Source organism: Chiloscyllium punctatum, chromosome 37 (genome assembly GCF_047496795.1).
Source record: "Chiloscyllium punctatum isolate Juve2018m chromosome 37, sChiPun1.3, whole genome shotgun sequence".
In the NCBI taxonomy this organism is placed as follows: Eukaryota; Metazoa; Chordata; class Chondrichthyes; order Orectolobiformes; family Hemiscylliidae; genus Chiloscyllium; species Chiloscyllium punctatum.
Genome location: NC_092775.1, coordinates 60062970 through 60084014, shown reverse-complemented (window position 1 = coordinate 60084014; position 21045 = coordinate 60062970). Strand labels below are relative to the sequence as shown.

Here is a 21045-nt window from a genome sequence, read left to right as displayed (position 1 = left end):
GGAACAGTCTTTATGGAAAGTGGATCGGGGTGGGGGAGGGAAATATATCTCTAGTGTTAGGGTCCGTTTGTAGGTGACATCTCCAGGACGCCCACACCAAGTAACCCCACCACCCTTCAACTCCCCCTCCCATTCTGCCAAAGACATGCAGGTCCTGGGCCTCCTCCATTGCCACTCCCTTACCACCAGACCCCAGGAAGAAGAATGCCTCATCTTCCGCTTCAGGACTCTCCAACCCCATGGCATCAATGTGGACTTCACCAGTTTCCTCATTTCCCCTCCCCCCACCTTACCCCAGTTCCAACCTTCCAGCTCAGCAGCATCCTCATGACCTGTCCCACCTGTCCATCTTCCTTCCCACCTATCTGCACCACCCTCCCCTCCGACCTATCACCTTTACCCCCACCTCCATCCACATAGTGCCCTCTCAGCTATCTTTCCCCCAGCCTCACCCCCTTCCCATTTATCTCTCCACCCCCAATGCTCCCAGCCTCATTCCTGATGAAGGGCTTTTGCCCGAAACGTTGATTTGCCTGCTCCTCAGATGCTGCCTGACCTGCTGCACTTTTACAACACCACACTCTTGACTCTACCCATCACTACTGTCCATTCAAATGGGGTTTATGGTTGCAGAATCTACCCTTAACCAGCAATGACCAATATGTTGCATTTGACAATACAATGTCCCAGTTGTAAGCTGTTAACACCCACTGCTTTGGTTCATAGCTAGGTACCAGGCCACATTAACGAATCCCATTACATAGTCATCAACTCTCCAGGAATTAATAAGTTATGTCCAGCACATGGCTGTCAGTAATTCAGGTGAAAATTCAGACACATTATAAAAGAAATTGCATATTTTGATTGTCAGTTAAAAAAAAAATCTCATTTGAGAAAAAAGGGCAATAAAACATATCATCCCATAAGATCCAGGAGCTGGAGTCGACCATTTGGCCCACTACTCTGCCATTCAATAAGATCATGGCTGACGTTTCACCTCAACCCCACCTTGCTGCCTGATCCCCATATTCATTCATTTTCTTGGAATCTATCTATCCCAAAGCCATGGCCATGACCCATAGCCCTTCTTCATGGAAGGAGACAGAGGGCAGTGGTGAAGGATTGTTATCCTGACGGGAAGCCTGGGACCAGCAGTGTTCTACACAGCTCGATACTGAGTCAGCTTTTGTTTGTCCTTTAGATGAACTATTTGGATGAGAATGTGGAAGGCGCATTAGTAGGTTGGTGGATGACACAAAAATTGGTCGCACAGTGGGCAGTGAAGAAGGCTACCTAAAGACTGCAAAGAGATCTTCATCAATTGGGCCAATGAGCTAAGGAGTGGCAGATAAATTGGATAAATGCATTTTAGTCAAACAAACAAGGGCAGGACTTATACAATTAATGGTCGGGTCCGAGGTAGTGCTGTAAAACAGAGACACCTGGGGGTTCCCATTCATAATTCCTTGAAATTTGCGTCACAGGTAGACAGGGGGTAGTTAAGAAGGCATTTAGCACACTTGCCTTCATTGCTCATACCCTTCAATTTTGGAGTTGAGAAATCACATTGAGGTTGCACAGGATGTGGTGAGGCTCCTTCTGGAGTACTGTGTCCAGTTCTGAATGCCCTGCTACAGGAAGGATATTATTAAATTGGAGAGAGTTCAGTATAAATTTACCAGGATTATGCCAAGACTGGAGGGTTTGAGTTATAACAATAGGTTGGATTGGCTGGGACTTCATTCACTGGAGCATAGGAGATTTATAAAATCATGAGGGGCATGGATAGGGTGAATAGCAAGAGTCCATTTCCTGGCATGGGCAAGTTCAAAACTCTAGGGCAGATCTTTAAGGTGAAAGATTGAAAGGGGACGTGAAGAGCAATTCTTTTTAAACAGAGGTTCATGTGTGGAATGAACTGTCAGAGGACGTGGAGAATCTAGGTACAGTAACAACAATTAAAAGATATTTGAATAAGTGCATGAATAGGAAAGGGCAGGATATGGGCCAAAAGCAGGCAAATGGGACGAATTTAGTTTGGGAACTTGGTCAGCATGGACTAGATGGACCAAAGGGTCTGCTTCCATGTTGTATGACTCTATGATGAAACCTGCACAGACATGTCCAATTGCAGTTAGATATACCCTGCAGACCATTATTAAAGCTAGGTGTCTATTTAAATGACCACGATATCTAGCAGTTTGAGGAGGCAAGTGTTGGACCATCTACGACAGACACTTTCTCTTCCAAAAAGGGCATTCAGAAAGCTTGTTCTAATCAATCCAGGTACTTACTCCATCCATTTCTTACAAGGCTCCGTGAAAGACGTCACATTTGAATAGAATCCAGTTTTGCAATCCTCGCAAATTGTTTCCTGAAATTTTCGGTCACCTGGTCCAGGGGTGGGAGAGAATGACACCATTACAAATTCGCCAGCAACCCATCACTACAGCTAACTTGCTGCTTGTTAGCTGAAGAGTTTCTAATGGAGCCTTGGAGTGCAAAGGGCAACGAGTGTCAGAAATGTAGAAGGTCCCAACAATCCACAGAATCAAAGAAACTTATTGCACAACAAGAGAGCACTCAGCTCAATCCACCTAAAGTAGCTCATTGGAACAGTTCATTCCTGCTCTGTCCCATCACTCTGCAACTATTTTATTTCCTTTTCAAGTCTGTAGCCAATTTCCTTTCGAAAGTTCCAAACTGCACATACTTCCATCGCCCTTTTCCGGGATATAGCAATTCAACATGGAACAACTCAGCTCAATCCTGGTTACTTAGCCACGTATCCTATAACTGTGTCCTGGAGTTACTGACTCTCCTGTCAATGAAAACAGCTTCTCCTGGCCTAAATTACCGATATTGAAAATAATTTATTCAAGAAAAAAAAATTCACCCAAAGTCTGATACTGATCAAAAAAAGGATCAAGCTTTCTCATTTTATGTCAGAGGGTTTCTGATTTGTAAAAATAATCGGTTACATATTGACTGTAGTGAGTGGATGCACCAGGTGAAGCAGGCCTGGCCTGTACTGTTCCAGTGATAGCAAAGTGAAGGCTGGTATTAATGGCTTGGGAGAGGGAGGCAAGGAGGGGGTTAGGTGGGGGAGGGGGAGAGTGGTGTTGGATGGGGAGGCGGCAGGTGGAGACAGTTACAATTCCCAATCAAGAAAGGACGAACTGTGATGCTCCCCACCACTGAATAGCGTACCATAACCCAGGCTTACACTTCTGCCACCTGGGGAGCTGTATCACAAGAGGCAGCGCCCTTAAGTAAGCAGGAGGAAGAAATCCAAATGGATGGCATTGCCTTATATTCTAAGCCTCAATAACAGCATGAACAAACCTCCTTTTGGATCCCAATTCCCCACCCAGTTAGATGGAAACATCCTGGGATTTGACTGTGAAGATTTCCTCCCTCAGGTTGTGATGTGATTGAGCTGTGAAGTGTGTTACCCGAGAGCCGATGAGCTCCGACTTTAATTGACACATTCCCTGGGCCGCACTGGCTGAAAGCGCCTCATTGCTGCCTCTGTTCATATCGCTCAATAACTGAGGCTGAAGCCTAAGGTGCAGTAGGACTCGCTTCTGTTCAATACCTTGCTCAGCGACAGGTTTACAATATCACTGCATGCATCGGGAATATCCCTGTCTCTGCCACACTAAGGTCAACACCACAGGAAGTAAAACTGAAGCCTGGTACTGCATGGACTGATCAGATGTGCTCTTTCCACACAGCATGACTCCCCATCAGTAACTGCCCTGATGGTGCAAGTTGAATTGCTTTATAATAGCTCCCCAATCCCAAAAGGCCTTCAGCAAAACTGAAAGCCGTTTCATCCGTGCTCCAACACTGGCATACTGGCATCTCACCTGGAATTGTGACTCCTTCACCAGGATGACATGCAGTATCAGAGTGACAGATCTCACAGTCTTTATTAGGACAATGCATCCCCTGTTTGCATAGACACTCCACATCTCTCAGCTGGTCACCAGTTTTCACAACTTCAAAACCTCCTAAAAAAAAGATAAGTGCAGACATTAGTTCTTCAGCACAAAACATCTGACTAGATCCATTCATCATTCCCTCTCACTTCACCATCAGACAACAATCGTTTCCCATTTGAACATTTCAAACTGTGCCAGGGCAGAGAGTGAGGAAGAGGTGGACATTGTGTCACCTTCGTACACCAGCAGTAAATTCCCACACTGACCAAACTGTCCTCCCAGATTTACCTCTTTGTGTGTCATAGAGTCATGGAGCACAGAAACAGACCCTTCAGTCCAACCAATCCATGCTGACCATAATCTCAAACTAAACTAGTCCCACATGCCTGCACTTGGCCAATATCCCTCCAAACCCTTCCCATTCATGCACTTATCTAAATGTCTTTTAAATGTTGTAACCGTATCCACATTCACACTTCCTCTGGCAGTTCATTCCACACACCAACCGCTCTCTGTAAAAATTATTGCTCCTCATGTCTTTTTTAAAATCTTTCTCCTCTCAGCTTAAAAATAAGAAATGCCGCACCCTAGAAAAAGATACTTTATCTATATGATTCATGACTTTATAAACCTTAATAAAGTCACCTCTCAACTTCCTACACAGCAGCAAAAGATGTCCCAGCCTATCCATGCTCTCCTTATAGCTCAAACCTCCATTTCCAGCAACATTCTGGTAAATCTCTTCTGAACGCTCTCCCTGAACATCTTTTATCTTTTCAGTCCTTAGTTCTAAGCTGTGTTTGTATGTTGCATTTATTTAAGCAACTAATACACTCACTGTCTTTCTTTAACTCAAGTAAACCTGATTAAAGTGAACCCTTTTAAAACATAAATATACTCAGATTGAGAAAGGTGTCCATGGGAAAAGGGATCCTTTGCATGAAGTTAACCTTGTTGAAACCAACAGACAGTGGGGTTGAATAAAGAAAGGGAGGCCATTCCTCCCTCCTCACCCAGATTCAAATTGGGGCCCCTCACTGGGTGACCCGTCATAGCATCCCTCCATTATTCACATAGTTCAGAAAAAGCTTTCTTTGTGAGACTATTTGCCTCTTAACCCATCCATTAGGGGGGGATCAACTGATTTCAAAAATGGCAACTGCCTGTCGCAACAAAACCAAATCAAAATGTGCATCACAAGACAAACTATGGTCAAGACCCACAATCCACCACTCTGTACTGTTGCACTTTGGGAAATTCTTCAAAGTTGTTAAAAACTTCACTTCAAACTTTAACCCTTGGTACAGTAAAACCAGTTCAGAGCCCATCTTGGACAGAGCTCATCCTTAGACTTAATTGAGTTCCAAGTGTCATTATTTCATTTTCGCATCCTTCTTTGAAAACGCCCCAGTTTATTGATTGCATTTTTTGATACTCAGATGCCAGCAAGAAATATCCTTGTCCGCAGCTCGGAAAGTTGAGGATTTTAACGCGTCCCTGTTGTCTGGCTAGTGTGAGGGCCACGCCTATCCAGGGAACCTTCATTCCCAGTTTGTGTTGCTAGCTGTCTGGTGTAATGGTAGAAAGGAGGAGGAAATAAAGATTTACATTGAGATCGGAACCAACAAAAAGCACCAGGAGGCTAAGGTGGGAAAGGCCAACATTGCAGAGGTGGAAGTAAACAGTCTTGGTGTAAAAGCTAAGTTACAAAGGTCAGAGAGTTCTTGATTCAGTTCCTGCTTTTTGCTCAATTTACGGATCTTGCTCGGGGGCTAACAAAGGTTTCTATTCATCATAGTTTCATGGGCTCTGCTGGGTATGAACAAAGAAAATGATAACTGGTAATTACAGAATAGTTTATATATAGCCGCAAAACATTCCACGGTGGTTTATAGCGAGCATAGCACTCTTAAAGCATTTTCACTGTGGTAATGTAGGCATCAGAGCTGAAAATGTGTTGCTGGAAAAGCGCAGCAGGTCAGGCAGCATCCAAGGAGCAGGAGAATCGACGTTTCGGGCATGAGCCCTTCTTCAGGAATGAGGAAATCCTCATTCCTGAAGAAGGGCTGATGCCCGAAACGTCGATTCTCCTGTTCCTTGGATGCTGCCTGACCTGCTGCGCTTTTCCAGCAACACATTTTCAGCTCTGACCTCCAGCATCTGCAGTCCTCACTTTCTCCTAATGTAGGCGTCACACAAGCCAATTTGCAAACATCAAGCTCCCACAAACAAGAAAAGGGATAAACATCATCTGTTTGGCTGTGAAATAAAGGTGGACCAGGGCCTTGGGCGAACACAGCTCCAATGAGGAAGTGCTCAGTCGGACAGGTGGACTGCAGCAAAAAGGAAAGCGGGGACTGAGTTAACTCTCCAGAGTGGGGCAGATCTCCAACTCAACTTCAAACATTGAACCTGAGAAAAGGTTTCCAGACATCACAGAGCTCCATGTCACCTCTTACAAGAAACCCACATTTGCCCTCAGAAATGGACTTGAAACAAATTAAGTTAAAACGTGTGGTGCTGGAAAAGCATAGCTGGTCAGGCAACATCCAAGGAGCAGGAGAGTCAACAGTTCGGGCATAAGCTCTTCATCAGGAACATTGTCTCCTGCTCCTCGGATGCTGCTTGACCTGCCGTACGTTTTCAGCACCACACCTTTTGACTCTGATCTCCAGTATCTACACTCCTCACTTTCTCCTTGAAACAAACTGAGTCCACTTTCATACAAGTTGTGTGGGTCAGTGCTCCCCCTCCCCCTCCACCCCTCAGAGAGACCAATGTGCTGTCAGTCCCCCATTCTCCATGTGAAAGGGGTAAGTGAGAGCACAGACTGGTGGGGATTTCCACCTGCAGCCATTTGAATGTTGAAACAAAACCCCCAGTCGCTGTGGATGGAAGATCATTCCACATAAAGGCTGACTGGAAGGTGATGAGTGATGCACTATGACTTTTGATCTGATGACGCAATGGTCTCAAATCCCCTGCATCTACTGACTCCCTGTTCCACTCTGACCTGACAGTGCATTTTCTTCCTCTACATCAAAACGTGAATCCCCAAAATAGAGTGGAACAAGAATGCAATGAGGGCTTCTGTTGACTACAGGAAAGATCAAGGCTTATTATCACTCAAGCCCTAACGGGATTATTCCTCCAGCCCATCAGTTACAAGCATGGAGAACTGGTAGGAGCTGGTTCCTGCTGCAGGCCTTTGAAGAACAGTGCGTTAGGGTATCTATGTCTCTCATACGGCGAGTTCACATGTGCCCAGTATTTAATCACTTGTACGGTGCAAACCAATGGCAAGCACTGTTAAAATTTCCCCTATTCACCTTGCTGAAACAGCAGGTCACTGTGAAGATGTAACATTGCTCCCTGTGGCTAAAGCTGACAACTCAATTACTTCAGGTTCAAGGCTAGGGCTTTCACATAGCAAACCCCTCCATCCCAATGCAATATCAGAAATTCCCACCCGATACATTTCACGCTGGGGAGAGGGGTAGGGTCAAAGTTCACACATACTGTGATTCCACAGGTATATCAACTCCCAACAAAAGGATCACAGGCTGGGAGCGACACACTGACAGAGTGTCGGTACTGAGGGAGTGCCACACTGATACATTGTCAGTATAAAGAGAGTGCCACACTGTCAGAGGGTCAGTACAGAGGAGTGCTGCACTGTCAGAGGGTCAGTACGGAAGGTGTGCTGCACCACTGTCAGTGGGTCAGTACAGAAGGAGTGCTGCACTGTCAGAGGGTCAGTACAGAGGAAAGCTGCACTGTCAGAGGGTCAGTACGGAAGGAGTGCTACACTGTCAGAGGGTCAGTATAGAAGGAGTGCTGCACTGTCAGAGGGTCAGTACGGAAGGTGTGCTGCACTGTCAGAGGGTCAGTATAGAAGGAGTGCTGCACTGTCAGAGGGTCAGTACAGAAGGAGTGCTGCACTGTCAGAGGGTCAGTACAGAAGGAGTGCTGCACTGTCAGAGGGTCAGTACGAAAGGTGTGCTGCAATGTCAGAGGGTCAGTACGAAAGGTGTGCTGCACCACTGTCAGTGGGTCAGTACAGAAGGAGTGCTGCACTGTCAGAGGGTCAGTACAGAAGGAGTGCTGCACTGTCAGAGGGTCAGTACAGAAGGAGTGCTGCAATGTCAGAGGGTCAGTACGAAAGGTGTGCTGCACCACTGTCAGTGGGTCAGTACAGAAGGAGTGCTGCACTGTCAGAGGGTCAGTACAGAAGGAGTGCTGCACTGTCAGAGGGTCAGTACAGAAGGAGTGCTGCAATGTCAGAGGGTCAGTACGAAAGGTGTGCTGCACCACTGTCAGAGGGTCAGTACAGAAGGAGTGCTGCACTGTCAGAGGGTCAGTACAGAAGGAGTGCTGCACTGTCAGAGGGTCAGTACTGAGGGAGTGCTGCACAGTCAAATGGTCAGTACAGAAGGAGTGCTGCACTGTCAGAGGGTCAGTGCTGAGGGGCTGCTGCACTGTCAGAGGGTCAGTACTGAGGGACTGCTGCACTGTCAGAGGGTCAGTACGGAAGGAATGCTGCACCACTGTCATAGAGTCAGTACAGAAGGAGAGCTGCACTGCCAGAGGATCAGACTTGAGAGAGGGTCAGTACAGAGGGTGTGCTACACTGTCAGAGGTTCAGTACAGAGGGAGTGCTGCACTGTCAGAGGGTCAGTACTGAGGGTGTGCTGCACTGTCAGAAGTTCAGTACAGAGGGAGTGCTGCACTGTCAAAGGATCAGTACTGAAGGTCAGAGGGTCAGTTCTGAGGGAGTGCTGCATTGACAGGACAGAGGGAGTGCTGCACTGTCAAAGGGTCAGTATTGAGGGAGTGCTGCACTGTCAGTGGGTCAGTACTGAGGGATTGCTGCACTGTCAGAGGGTCAGTGCTGAGGGAGTGCTGCACTGCCAGAGGGTCAGTACTGAGGGACTGCTGCACTGTCAGAGGGTCAGTGCTGAGGGAGTGCTGCACTGCCAGAGGGTCAGTACTGAGGGACTGCTGCACTGTCAGAGGGTCAGTACAGAAGGAGAGCTGCACTGCAGAGGGTCAGTACTGAGGGACTGCTGCACTGTCAGAGGGTCAGTACAGAAGGAGTGCTGCACCACTGTCAGAGGGTCAGTACAGAAGAAGTGCTACACTGTCAGAGGGTCAGTACTGAGGGAGTGCTGCACTGTCAGAGGGTCAGTACAGAAGGAGAGCTGCACTGCCAGAGGGTCAGTATTGAGAGAGGGTCAGTACAGAGAGTGTGCTGCACTGTCAAAGGATCAGTACTGAAGGTCAAAGGGTCAGTATTGAGGGAGTGCTGCACTGTCAGTGGGTCAGTACTGAGGGATTGCTGCACTGTCAGAGGGTCAGTGCTGAGGGAGTGCTGCACTGCCAGAGGGTCAGTACTGAGGGACTGCTGCACTGTCAGAGGGTCAGTGCTGAGGGAGTGCTGCACTGCCAGAGGGTCAGTACTGAGGGACTGCTGCACTGTCAGAGGGTCAGTACAGAAGGAGTGCTGCACCACTGTCAGAGGGTCAGTACTGAGGGAGTGCTGCACTGTCAGAGGGTCAGTACAGAAGGAGAGCTGCACTGCCAGAGGGTCAGTATTGAGAGAGGGTCAGTACAGAGAGTGTGCTGCACTGTCAGAGGGTCAGTACAGAGAGAGTGCTGCACTGTCAGAGGTTCAGTACAGAGGGAGTGCTGCACTGTCAGAGGGTCAGTTCTGAGGGAGTGCTGCATTGACAGTACAGAGGGAGTGCTGCACTGTCAGAGGGTCTGTACAGAGAGAGTGCTGCACTGTCAAAGGGTCAGTATTGAGCGAGTGCTGCACTGTCAGAGGGTCAGTACTGAGGGAGTGTCAGAGGGTCAGTTCTGATGGAGTGCTGCACTGTCAGAGAGTCAGTACTGAGAAAGTGCTGCACTGTCAAAGGGTCAGTACTGAGGGAGTTCTGCACTGTCAGAGGGTCAGTACAGAGGGAGTGCTGCACTGTCAGAGGGTAAGTACCAAGGGAGAGCTGCAATGTCAGAGGGTCAGTACTAAGGAAGTGCTGCACTGTCAAAGGGTCAGTACTGAGGTAGTTCTGCGCTGTCAGAGGGTCAGTACAGAGGGAGTGCTGCACTGTCAGAGAGTCAATATAGAGGGAGCGCTGCACTGTCAGAGGGTCTGTATTGAGGGAGAGCTGCACTGTCAGAGGGTCAGTACAGAGGGAGTGCTGCACTGTCAGAGGGTAAGTACCAAGGGAGAGCTGCAATGTCAGAGGGTCAGTACTAAGGAAGTGCTGCACTGTCAAAGGGTCAGTACTGAGGTAGTTCTGCGCTGTCAGAGGGTCAGTACAGAAGGAGTGCTGCACTGTCAGAGAGTCAATATAGAGGGAGCGCTGCACTGTCAGAGGGTCTGTATTGAGGGAGAGCTGCACTGTCAGAGGGTCAGTACAGAGGGAGTGCTGCACTGTCAGAGGGTCTGTATAGAGAGAAAGCTGCACTGCCAGAGGGTCTGTACAGAGGGAGAGCTGCGCTGTCAGAGGGTCTGTATAGAGGGAGAGCTGCGCTGTCAGAGGGTCTGTATAGAGGGAGAGCTGCGCTGTCAGAGAGTCTGTATAGAGGGAGAGCTGCGCTGTCAGAGGGTCTGTATAGAGGGAGTGCTGCACTGTCTTCTCTCATTAATGCATTGCTATTTGTGGCATTTCATTTGGAACTGCAGTAGTCAATTTCAACATGACAATAGTGGCTCCTTTCCAAAAGTCCTCCAGTAAAGGGTTGACATAAGGTCACAACAGTGACTATAAAATTGCAATTCTCTCTGCATTACCGTTACACCCTCCCAAATTCAGAGAAATTGATTCACCCTCCTGCTTATGCTGACAATCCCCTTCCCTCATTTGTCTCGAGCAAACCCATTGTTTTCAGGTCAGCTGCTGCCATGCTGAGAAGGTGGAGGTGAGGACTGGGCATCAGGGAGACGGTGAAGGGCAGGAAGTGAGGGGAGGGGAGATGATGGGGAGCTGGGAGTTGCAAGTGATGGGGGGATGCAAGTTGGGGTTCAGGAGCAATATTAAAGTGCAGAATGCAGAGTGGCACTGAAGAGAAGGGGGATAGTGATGTTAAGAAGAAAACCAATTGATGAGGAGCATTGTAAGAGGAATGTTTTGAGTGTTGGAGGCGCGAGTGACACGGAACTGCATGGAGGGAAGGGCTGATAAGTAACATGGTGGGCCAGCAGAGCTGGGAATCAATGAGGAATGCAGCTGGGAGTGGAGGTAAGGAATGGTATTGGGAATCGGATCAGTTTCAGTTCCAAAGAAGTGGCATTTCAGACATGAACTCTCAACTGTTTCTCTTTCCTCAGACCTGCTCCAGCACTTCCTGCTTTATCCCAGATCTCCAGCATCACCGGAACTTTGCTCCATTACCAATATTTTTACTTTATTTTATCTTTTGTCATCAGTGTAGAATTATCTCGCATGAGGCCCTCTACTTCCTGGAGAAAGCAAGAAACAGCAGCCCACATTGGTCTGACCTGAGGCGAGGCAAATTGAAGAGTTGAGCGACTGTGTTCGAGTATTGTGCTCCGAGAGCATCTTCGTCCAGTTCACCACATGTGATAAAACACATTGACTAAGAACCAACACCAACCCAACACTCACAAGGTCAAAAGCACATCCACACTCCCACTTTAATCTGAGGTTGATATACCACATCCTGTAACAGTCACTTTTAGAAGAAACAGTCAAATTACTCAGAGTCATCGCGGTGATTCTAATAGTCAGCAATTTCCTCACTCACCACATGACTTTCCATTGGTAACCTTCCTCTCCCACAGATACTGCCTGAGAACCAATAATGGCCACTGGTTTTTACCTAGCGTCTTTCACAACCTCATGATGTCCTTGAGGGGAACTCTACAGCCAACAAAGTGCTTTCGAGGTCCTACCATGGCTGTAATGCTGGAAGTGAGGTGACCAATTTCTGCACAGTGAGATCCCACAAAACAGCAACGTGATCATGACCAGGTCATCTGTTCTACTGACGTCACGTGTCGAGGTAAATACTGACCAGGCGGCTGCTGAAACATAGAAAATATGAGCAGGAGTAGGCCATTCAGCCCTTTCAGCCTGCTCCACCATTCAATAGGATCGTGACTGATCATCCAAGTCAGTCCCCTGTTCCTGCTTTCTCCCCACAACCTTTGATCCATTAAGGCCTACACCTAACCCCTTCTTGAAGACATTCATTTGGCATCAACCGCTTTCTAGAGAAGACAATTCCACAGGCTCACCACATTCTGGATGAAGAAACCTCTCCTCATTTCAACCCGAAATAGCCTACCCCATGTCCTTAGACTGTGAAACTGGTTCTGGGTGAGAACTCTCTTTCTCTTTGGTGAAACATGAGATTTATTACATAGACTTGGGGAAACAAGTTAGGCCTCAGTTTATAGTATCCAATCTAAAAGTCAACTCTGCAGCAATCCCTGTACTATGCTGAGTTGGCAGTCTGGATTTCATGTCCACATCTCTGGAGTGGGACTTGAATGCAGTTTTCTGATCAAACTACTATCCACTGAATGACAACTCATAACTGCCCGGGCGGCCAGACAGGAGGAGTTTAGGGGAAGCTAAACTTAAACAGATAACTAAAGCTGAAGAATTGCTGAATTGATATAAGGGTGGGAAACAGGGGGAAAACCAATGACAAGTTTATTTGAGAAAAATAAAAGTACCTGTTGAATCGCAAACTGTGTGTGACTGACAATGATCTTCAATAGTCCAGGCAGGTTGGTAGAAGCCATGCTGGCAAGGTCGACAACTGGAGTATTCGCTTAAATTACACTTCGCCACCAAGAATGAACCTGCAAAATATAAAGGCACCCCTCAAATGGGAGACATTCACCTTGTTTGATAAGGATTATGGCTTTGGAAGAAGTCAAGAACTTTCATTTAGAGAATGAATTATTTTGTTTCCCTCAGAAACAGTTCACAACCCTTCACATGATGAATAACTCTGAAACGGCTGTCACTGTGAGATAGGGCAGAAGTGACAGCCATTTTGTATTTGACGTCCCACAAACTAGGAATGGCTAATTAGGCTGGCGATGTCTGCTTCACAGCAGAACGGCACATTCTGCTTTGACTGCTGCTGTATGTGAGCAGAACAAGACAAGTGGGAGAAAGAGAGGACTTCAAATGCTGGAGATCAGAGTCAAAAAGTGTGGCGCTGGAAATGCACAGCCAGTCAGGCAGCATCAGAGGAGCAGAAGAGTTGATGTTTCAAGCATAATGCCTTCATCAAGTGTCACTTTAACATCTCACCAAAAAGGTTAACAATTGAGCACTCCCCTCTACCTGCTCTGCAATATCCATTTTGGAGTTCGTCTCAATCCCATAACTCTCTGTTCTTATATAACAATAGTAACCTTTGTGAATAAAAAAAAATCCGTCTCTCTTATTAAGGATCTCTGCTTCTTTGCTGATAGCTATTTTAGTTTTGTTTCGCCCCCCCACCTCGCCTTTTTCTCACTATCAATTTTTCCCTCATTGTTCCTGCTCGGGTTTCTTTCCCAAACTCAAGCAGAAAGAGTGGAGGAGAACTCAATCCGGGTAAATACTGAACATCTATGGCCTGACATTCCCTCCACCCAGGATCGTTCCTCTAGGCACTCACTGCCATACCTGACGGACCTGGAGGCCTGTGACCATCAGTGTGCCGCAAGGATCGATGCTGCTTTTCGTCATTTATATAAATGTTAATGTGAATATAGGAGGCACAGTTAGTAAGTTTGCAGATGACACCAAAATTGGTAGTGTTTTGGACAGCTAAAAAGGGTTACCTCAGAGTACAATGGACCTTGATGAGATGAGCCAATGGGCCAAGGAGTGACAGGTGGAGTTTAATTTAGATAAATGTGAGATGCTGCATTTTGGAACTGCAATTCAGGGCAGGACTTAATGGTAAATTCCTGGGGCGTGTTGCCAAACAAAGACACCTTGGAGTCCAGGTTCATAATTCCTTGAAGGTGGATTCGCAGGTTGACAGGATATGGAGGAAGGCATCTGGTACACTTGCCTTTTTTGCTCAGTGCATTAAGTATACGAGTTGGGAGGTCATGTTGCAGCTATAAAGGACATTGGTTAGATCACTTTTGGAATACTACATTCAGTTCTGGTCTCCCTGCTATAAGCATGATGTTGTGAAATTTGAAACGGTGCAGAAAAGATTAACAAGGATGTTGCCGGGGTTGGAAGGTTTGAGCTACAAGGAAGACTGAATGGGTTGGGCCTATTCAGCCTATTTTCCTTAGAATGTCAGGAGCTAAGAGGTGACCTTATAGAGGTGTATAAAATCATGAGGGACACAGAAAGGGTAAATATCCAAGGTCTTTTCCACAGGGTATGGGGAGTCCAAAACTAGAGGGCATAGGTTTAGGGTGAGGTGGGGGGGAAGATTTAAAAGGGACCTAAGGGACAATGTTTTCATATGGATGGTATGAACTGCCCAGGCTGACAGATGTAAACAGAATACTGGATTAGTGGTGCTGGAAGAGCACAGCAGTTCAGGCAGCATCCAACGAGCAGCGAAATCGACGTTTCGGGCAAAAGCCCTTCATCAGGAATAAAGGCAGTGAGCCTGAAGCGTGGAGAGATAAGCTAGAGGAGGGTGGGGGTGGGGAGAGAGTAGCATAGAATACAATGGGTGAGTGGGGGAGGAGATGAAGGTGATAGGTCAAGGAGGAGAGGGTGGAGTGGATAGGTGGAAAAGAAGATAGGCAGGTCGGACAAGTCCGGACAAGTCAAGGAGACAGTTACTGAGCTGGAAGTTTGAAACTAGGATGAGGTGGGGGAAGGGGAAATGAGGAAGCTGTTGAAGTCCACATTGATGCCCTGGGGTTGAAGTGTTCCGAGGCGGAAGATGAGGCATTCTTCCTCCAGGCGTCTGGTGGTGAGGGAGCGGCGGTGAAGGAGGCCCAGGACCTCTATGTCCTCGGCAGAGTGGGAGGGGGAGTTGAAATGTTGGGCCACGGGGCGGTTTGGTTGATTGGTGCGGGTGTCTCGAAGATGTTCCCTAAAGCGCTCTGCTAGGAGGCGCCCAGTCTCCCCAATGTAGAGGAGACCACATCGGGAGCAACGGATACAATAAATGATATTGGTGGATGTGCAGGTGAAACTTTGATGGATGTGGAAGGCTCCTTTAGGGCCTTGGATAGAGGTGAGGGAGGAGGTTTGGGCACAGGTTTTACAGTTCCTGCGGTGGCAGGGGAAAGTGCCAGAATGGGAGGGTGGGTCGTAGGGGGGTGTGGACCTGACCAGGTAGTCACGGAGGGAACGGTCTTTGCGGAAGGTGGAAAGGGGTGGGGAGGGAAATATATCCCTGGTGGTGGGGTCTTTTTGGAGGTGGCGGAAATGTCGGTGGATGATTTGGTTGATGCGAAGGTTTGTAGGGTGGAAGGTGAGCACCAGGGGCGTTCTGTCCTTGTTACGGTTGGAGGGGTGGGGTCTGAGGGCGGAGGTGTGGAATGTGGACGAGATGTGTTGGAGGGCATCTTTAACCACGTGGGAAGGGAAATTGCGGTCTCTAAAGAAGGAGACCATCTGGTGTGTCCTATGGTGGAACTGGTCCTCCTGGGAGCAGATACGGCGGAGGCGGAGAAATTAGGAATACGGGACGGCATTTTTGCAAGAGATAGGGTGGGACGAGGTGTAATCCAGGTAGCTATGGGAGTCGGAGGGTTTGTAAAAAATGTCAGTGTCAAGTCGGTCGTCACTAATGGAGATGGAGAGGTCCAGGAAGGGGAGCGAGGTGTCAGAGAGAGTCCAGGTAAATTTAAGGTCAGGGTGGAATGTGTTGGTGAAGTTGATGAATTGCTGAACCTCCTCGCGGGAGCACAAGGTGGCGCCAATGCAGTCATCAATGCAGCGGAGGAAGAGGTGGGGAGTGGTGCCGGTGTAGTCAGGCTCACTGAAGCTCAGTTTCTAAGGGTGGCACGGTGGCACAGTGGTTAGCACTGCTGCCTCACAGCGCCAGAGACCTGGGTTCAATTCCTGCCTTGGGCAACTGTCTGTGTGGAGTTTGCACATTCTCCCCGTGTCTGCATGGGTTTCCTCTGGGTACTCCGGTTTCCTCCCACAGTCCAAAGATGTGCAGGCTAGGTGAATTGGCTGTGCTAAATTGCCCATTTCCTTAGGGGAATAGGTCTGGGTGGGTTGCTCTTTGGAGGATTGGTGTGGACTTGTTGGGCCGAAGGGCCTGTTTCCACACTGTAAGTAATCTAAGTGTCAGAGATTCTGTTCTCTCTGAGAGCTGGTTCTGAGGAAGCCAGACCAGTTTCATAGTAATAGTAGGAGTAGGCCATATGGCCCATCAAGCCTATTCCACCATTCATTAAGATCATGGCTGATCTATCCAGCGCTTCAGCTCCTCCTACCTCCAACATCCCCATAACCCTTAATTCCCCAACCATGCAAAACCCATGCAACTTGTCTTGGATATATTTAATGAAACTGCCTCTATTGCTTCCTTGGGCAGAGAATGTCATCGATTCACTGGTCTCTTAAAATCAACAGTACCTCCTCATCTCTGTCCTAAATCTACTCCCCCTAATCTTGAGGCCATGGTTCCAAGTCCTAGCCTCACCCACCAGTGGAAATAACTTGCTTGCCTCTATCTTATCTATCCCTTTCATAATTTTATTTGTTTCTATATTTTTCCCTCTCAATCTTCTAAATTCTAGAGAAAACAGTCTCAGGCAACTCAACCTTTTCTCACAGGGTAGCCCCTTCATCTCCGGAATTAATCTGGTGAACCTCCTCTGCACCGTCTCCAAAGCCAGTATGTCCTTCCTCAAGCCAGAACTGCACACAATACTCCAGGTGCGGCCTCACCAACATCTTGTACAATTGCAGCAGAACCTCCTCGCTCTTAAATCCAATCCCTCTGGCAATGAAAGCCAATATTCTATTTGCCTTCCTGATTACCTGTTGCACCTGCAAATCAACTTTTAGCAATTCATGTCCGAGCACTCCTAAGTCCCTCTGCCACAACAGAATGCTGCAGTCTTTCACCATTTAAATAATACTCTGACCTATTATTTTTACTTCCAAAGTGGATAATCTCACATTTACCAATATTGTACTCCATCTGCCAGACCCTTGCCCACTCATTTAACTTATTTAAATCTCTCTGCAGACCCTCCACATCCTCTGCACAGTTTGCCTTTCCACTCAATTTAGTGTTACCAGTGAACTTGGATACATTGCACTCTGTCTTCTCTTCCAAATCATTTATATATATCATGAATATTTGCGGGCCCAACTCTGACCCCTGCTCCACCCTGCTCACCACTGACCTCCAACCAGAGAAGCACCCATTTATCCCAACTCTCTGCTTTCCATTGGTAACCAGTCCTCTATCCATGACAGTACATTCCATGCAACTCTAGGCATTCTTATATTATGGATGAGTCTTTTATGTGGCACCTTATCAAAAGCCTTCTGGAAATCCAAGTATACAACGTCCAACTGTACCTCCCCATCCACCACGCTTGTTACATCCTCAAAGGACTCCAGTAAGTTTGTCAAACACGACATTCCCTTCCTGAATCCATGCTGCATCTGCCTGATGGGATACCTTTCCACCCAGATGTCTTACTATTTCTTCTTTAATGATAGCCTCCAGCACCTTCCCGACCACAGATGTGTAGTCACCTGCCTTTTGACTACACCCTTTTTAAACAACAACGTGACATTCACTGTCTCCCAGTCCACCAGGACCTGCTTGGAGTCCAGTGAATTTTAGAAAATTACCTCTAACACATCTACCATAACTTCTGCCATTTCTTTCAGCATCCTGGGATGCACTCCGTCAGGACCAAGGGACCTATCTACCTTTACACCCTCAGGTTTGTTCAATACTACCCCTTCAGTGATAACAACTGAATTGAGGTCTTCACCTCCCATCGTATCCTTAAAATCATTCTTTGGCAAGCTAGACACATCTTCCACTGTGAAGACTGACACAAAACAGTTATTTAAGGCCTCAGCCTTTTAAACATTACCCAATAGTAAATCCCCTTTCTCATCCCGCAAGGGACCTACATCCACTTTAGCCACCATTTTCCATTTTATATATTTATAAAAACTTTTTCAAACAGTTTTCATATTCTATGCTAGTTTGCATTCATAATCTATCATTCTTTTCTTTATTGTTTGCTTCATGAGTCTTTGTTGCTTTTTAAAGTTTTCCCAATCTGCCTGTTTCCTATTACTCTTGGCTACTTTGTAAGCCTGAGCTTTTAAATGGATGCCTTCCTTTATTTCCTTGGTTATCCAAGGCTGGCTCTTCCTACCTTTGCTATCCTTGTTTTTGACCGGAATATATTTTCCTTGAGCACTGTGAAAACTCTCTTTGCAAGTCCTCCACTGTTCCACCGTTCAACTGGTGTTCCCAGTCTAATTTAGCCAACTCCTTCCTTGTCCCATTACAGTCTCCCTTGTGTCAATTAACATGCACATGTAAATAAAGGGGCATTTGGTAATGGGATAGCAGCCTCTGTGGAGTCATTTCACTCGAGATCCAACATTAATTGTGTAAATCCTTTCCTTATTAGAGTCTCCAAAATGCATCAACTCACAATGAATTCCATCTGCAATTGCTCTGTGCAGTGCACCAGCTGATCAATATCAGACTAATCTCAGACCATCCCCCTCACTATCAACAACATCACCAATTTTCATGTCATTTGCAAACTTACTAATTATACCTTCTAAATTCATATAGAGTCATAGAGTCATAGAGATGTACAACATGGAAACAGACCCTTCAGTCCAACGTATCCACGCCGACCAGATATCCCAACTCAATCTAGTCCCACCTGCTAGCACCTGGCCCATATCCCTCCAAACCCTTCCTATTCATATACCCATCCAAATGCCTCTTAAATGTTGCAATTGTTCCAGCCTCCACCACATCCTCTGGCAGCTTATTCCATACATATACCACCCTCTGCGTGAAAAAGTTGCCCCTTAGGTCTCTTTTATATCTTTCCCCTCTCACCCTAAACCTATGCCCTCTAGTTCTGGGTTCCCCCACCCCAGGGAAAAGACTTTGTATATTTAGCCTATCCATGCCCCTCACAATTTTGTAAACCTCTATAAGGTCACCCCTCAGCCTCCAACGCTTCAGGGAAAACAGCCCCAGCCTGTTCAGCCTCTCTCTGTAGCTCAAATCCTCCAACCCTGGCAACATCCTTGTAAATCTTTTCTGAATCCTTTCAAGTTTCACAACATCTTTCCAATAGGAAGGAGACCAGAATTGCACGCAATATTCCAACAGCGGCCTAACTAATGTCCTGTACAGCCGCAACATGACCTCCCAACTCCTGTACTCAATACTCTGACCAATAAAGGAAACACCTTCTTCATTATCCTATCTACCTGCGACTCCACTTTCAAGGAGCTATGAACCCGCACTCCAAGGTCTCTTTGTTCAGCAACACTCCCCAGGACCTTACCATTAAGTGTATAAGTCCTGCTAAGATTTGCTTTCCCAAAATGCAGCACCTAGCACATATCCAAGTTATTAATGTAAATAACTAACAGCAAAGATCCTACCACTGACTCCTGTGGTACATTGCTGTTCACAGGCTTCCAATTAAAAAAACAACTCTCCACCATCACCTATTTGGTAGCCAATTTTGGATACAGTTTGCCAACTTGTTTTGGATCCCATGGGCTTTTGGCTTTTGTAGTAGCCTTCCATGTGGGACCTTGCCAAAGGCCTGAAGTCCATGTAAACCACATCAACTACCCTACACTCATCAATATATTTAGTCAACTTTACAAAAAACTCAATTAAATTAGTCAGACAGGCTTTCCCTCTGACATATCCACACTGACCAATCCCTACCTTTCCAAGTATGGATTAATCCTGTCCTTCAGAATTATTTCCAATAATTTCCCTACCTCGGACGTCAGACTAAGGGGTCCATAATTCCATGGTCTGTGCCCTCCGAACCCCAGGGCATCAATGTGGACTTCAACAGCTTCCTCATTTCCCCTTCCCCCACCTCATCCTAGTTTCAAACTTCCAGCTCAGTAACTGTCTCCTTGACTTGTCCGGACTTGTCCAACCTGCCTATCTTCTTTTCCACCTATCCACTCCACCCTCTCCTCCTTGACCTATCACCTTCATCTCCTCCCCCACTCACCCATTGTACTCTATGCTACTCTCTCCCCATCCCCACCCTCCTCTAGCTTATCTCTCCACGCTTCAGGCTCACTGCCTTTATTCCTGATGAAGGGCTTTTGCCCGAAACGTCGATTTCGCTGCTCGTTGGATGCTGCCTGAACTGCTGTGCTCTTCCAGCACCACAAATCCAGTATTAAATATCTCTGCCCAGGCCCCAACAATCTCTGCCCTTACCTCCCAAAGCAGCCTGGGATACATCTCATCAGGCCCTGGGGATTTAAACAATCCTAGGCTGCTAAAACATGTAATACCTCCATCTTATAATCTTAACACGCTCTTAGAACCTCACAAGCCCAAGTGAAATCTCCAGCTACAATGTTTTTGCCTTGCTGAGTACGAATGGGAAATATTCATCTAAGAACTCATCTGGCTCCATCCACAAGTTGACCGTCTGGTCTCTAATAGGTCCCACTCTTCCCTGGTTATCTTCTTACCCTAATGCATTTATAAATAGCCTTGGGTTTTTCCCCCATCAGACAATGATATTTCATGGCCCCTGTCTGCCCTCCCAATTTCCCTTTAAAGCAAACACCTTCCCCACCCCCCCACCCCTCCCCAACACTCTCTATACCTTGAAGTACCTCCTCTGTTTTAACGTGCTGCACCTGACAATCGCTTCCTTCTTTTTCTTTATTAAACTCTCAATATCCCTTGACATCCCAGGTTCCCTGGGCTTGCTGCCTTTGCTCCTCACTAGAGGAGCACGTTGGCCCTGAATTCTCACGATACTACTTTTAAAGGTCTCCCACTTTCCAAATGTAGACTTATCTGCAAATAGCTGCTCTCAGTCTGTGTTTGCCAGATCCTGTCTAATGATATTGAAATTGACCTACTCCCAGTTTAGACACTTAACTTTGAAACTTATGGTCAC

The 21045-nt window shown here is 46.9% G+C and overlaps 1 protein-coding gene across 1 annotated transcript in view; it reads right to left on the bottom strand.

The window, feature by feature from the left end:
- Positions 1-21045, bottom strand: part of LOC140463156 (tumor necrosis factor receptor superfamily member 5-like) — a 69295-nt gene that overhangs the window by 13543 nt on the left and 34707 nt on the right. The window contains exons 3-5 of the mRNA XM_072556922.1: positions 12655-12783; positions 3873-4016; positions 2295-2391 (exon numbers count right to left, since the gene is read on the bottom strand). Of these exons, the coding sequence (XP_072413023.1) occupies positions 2295-2391; positions 3873-4016; positions 12655-12783 (370 nt within the window). The remainder of the gene's footprint in view (positions 1-2294; positions 2392-3872; positions 4017-12654; positions 12784-21045) is intronic.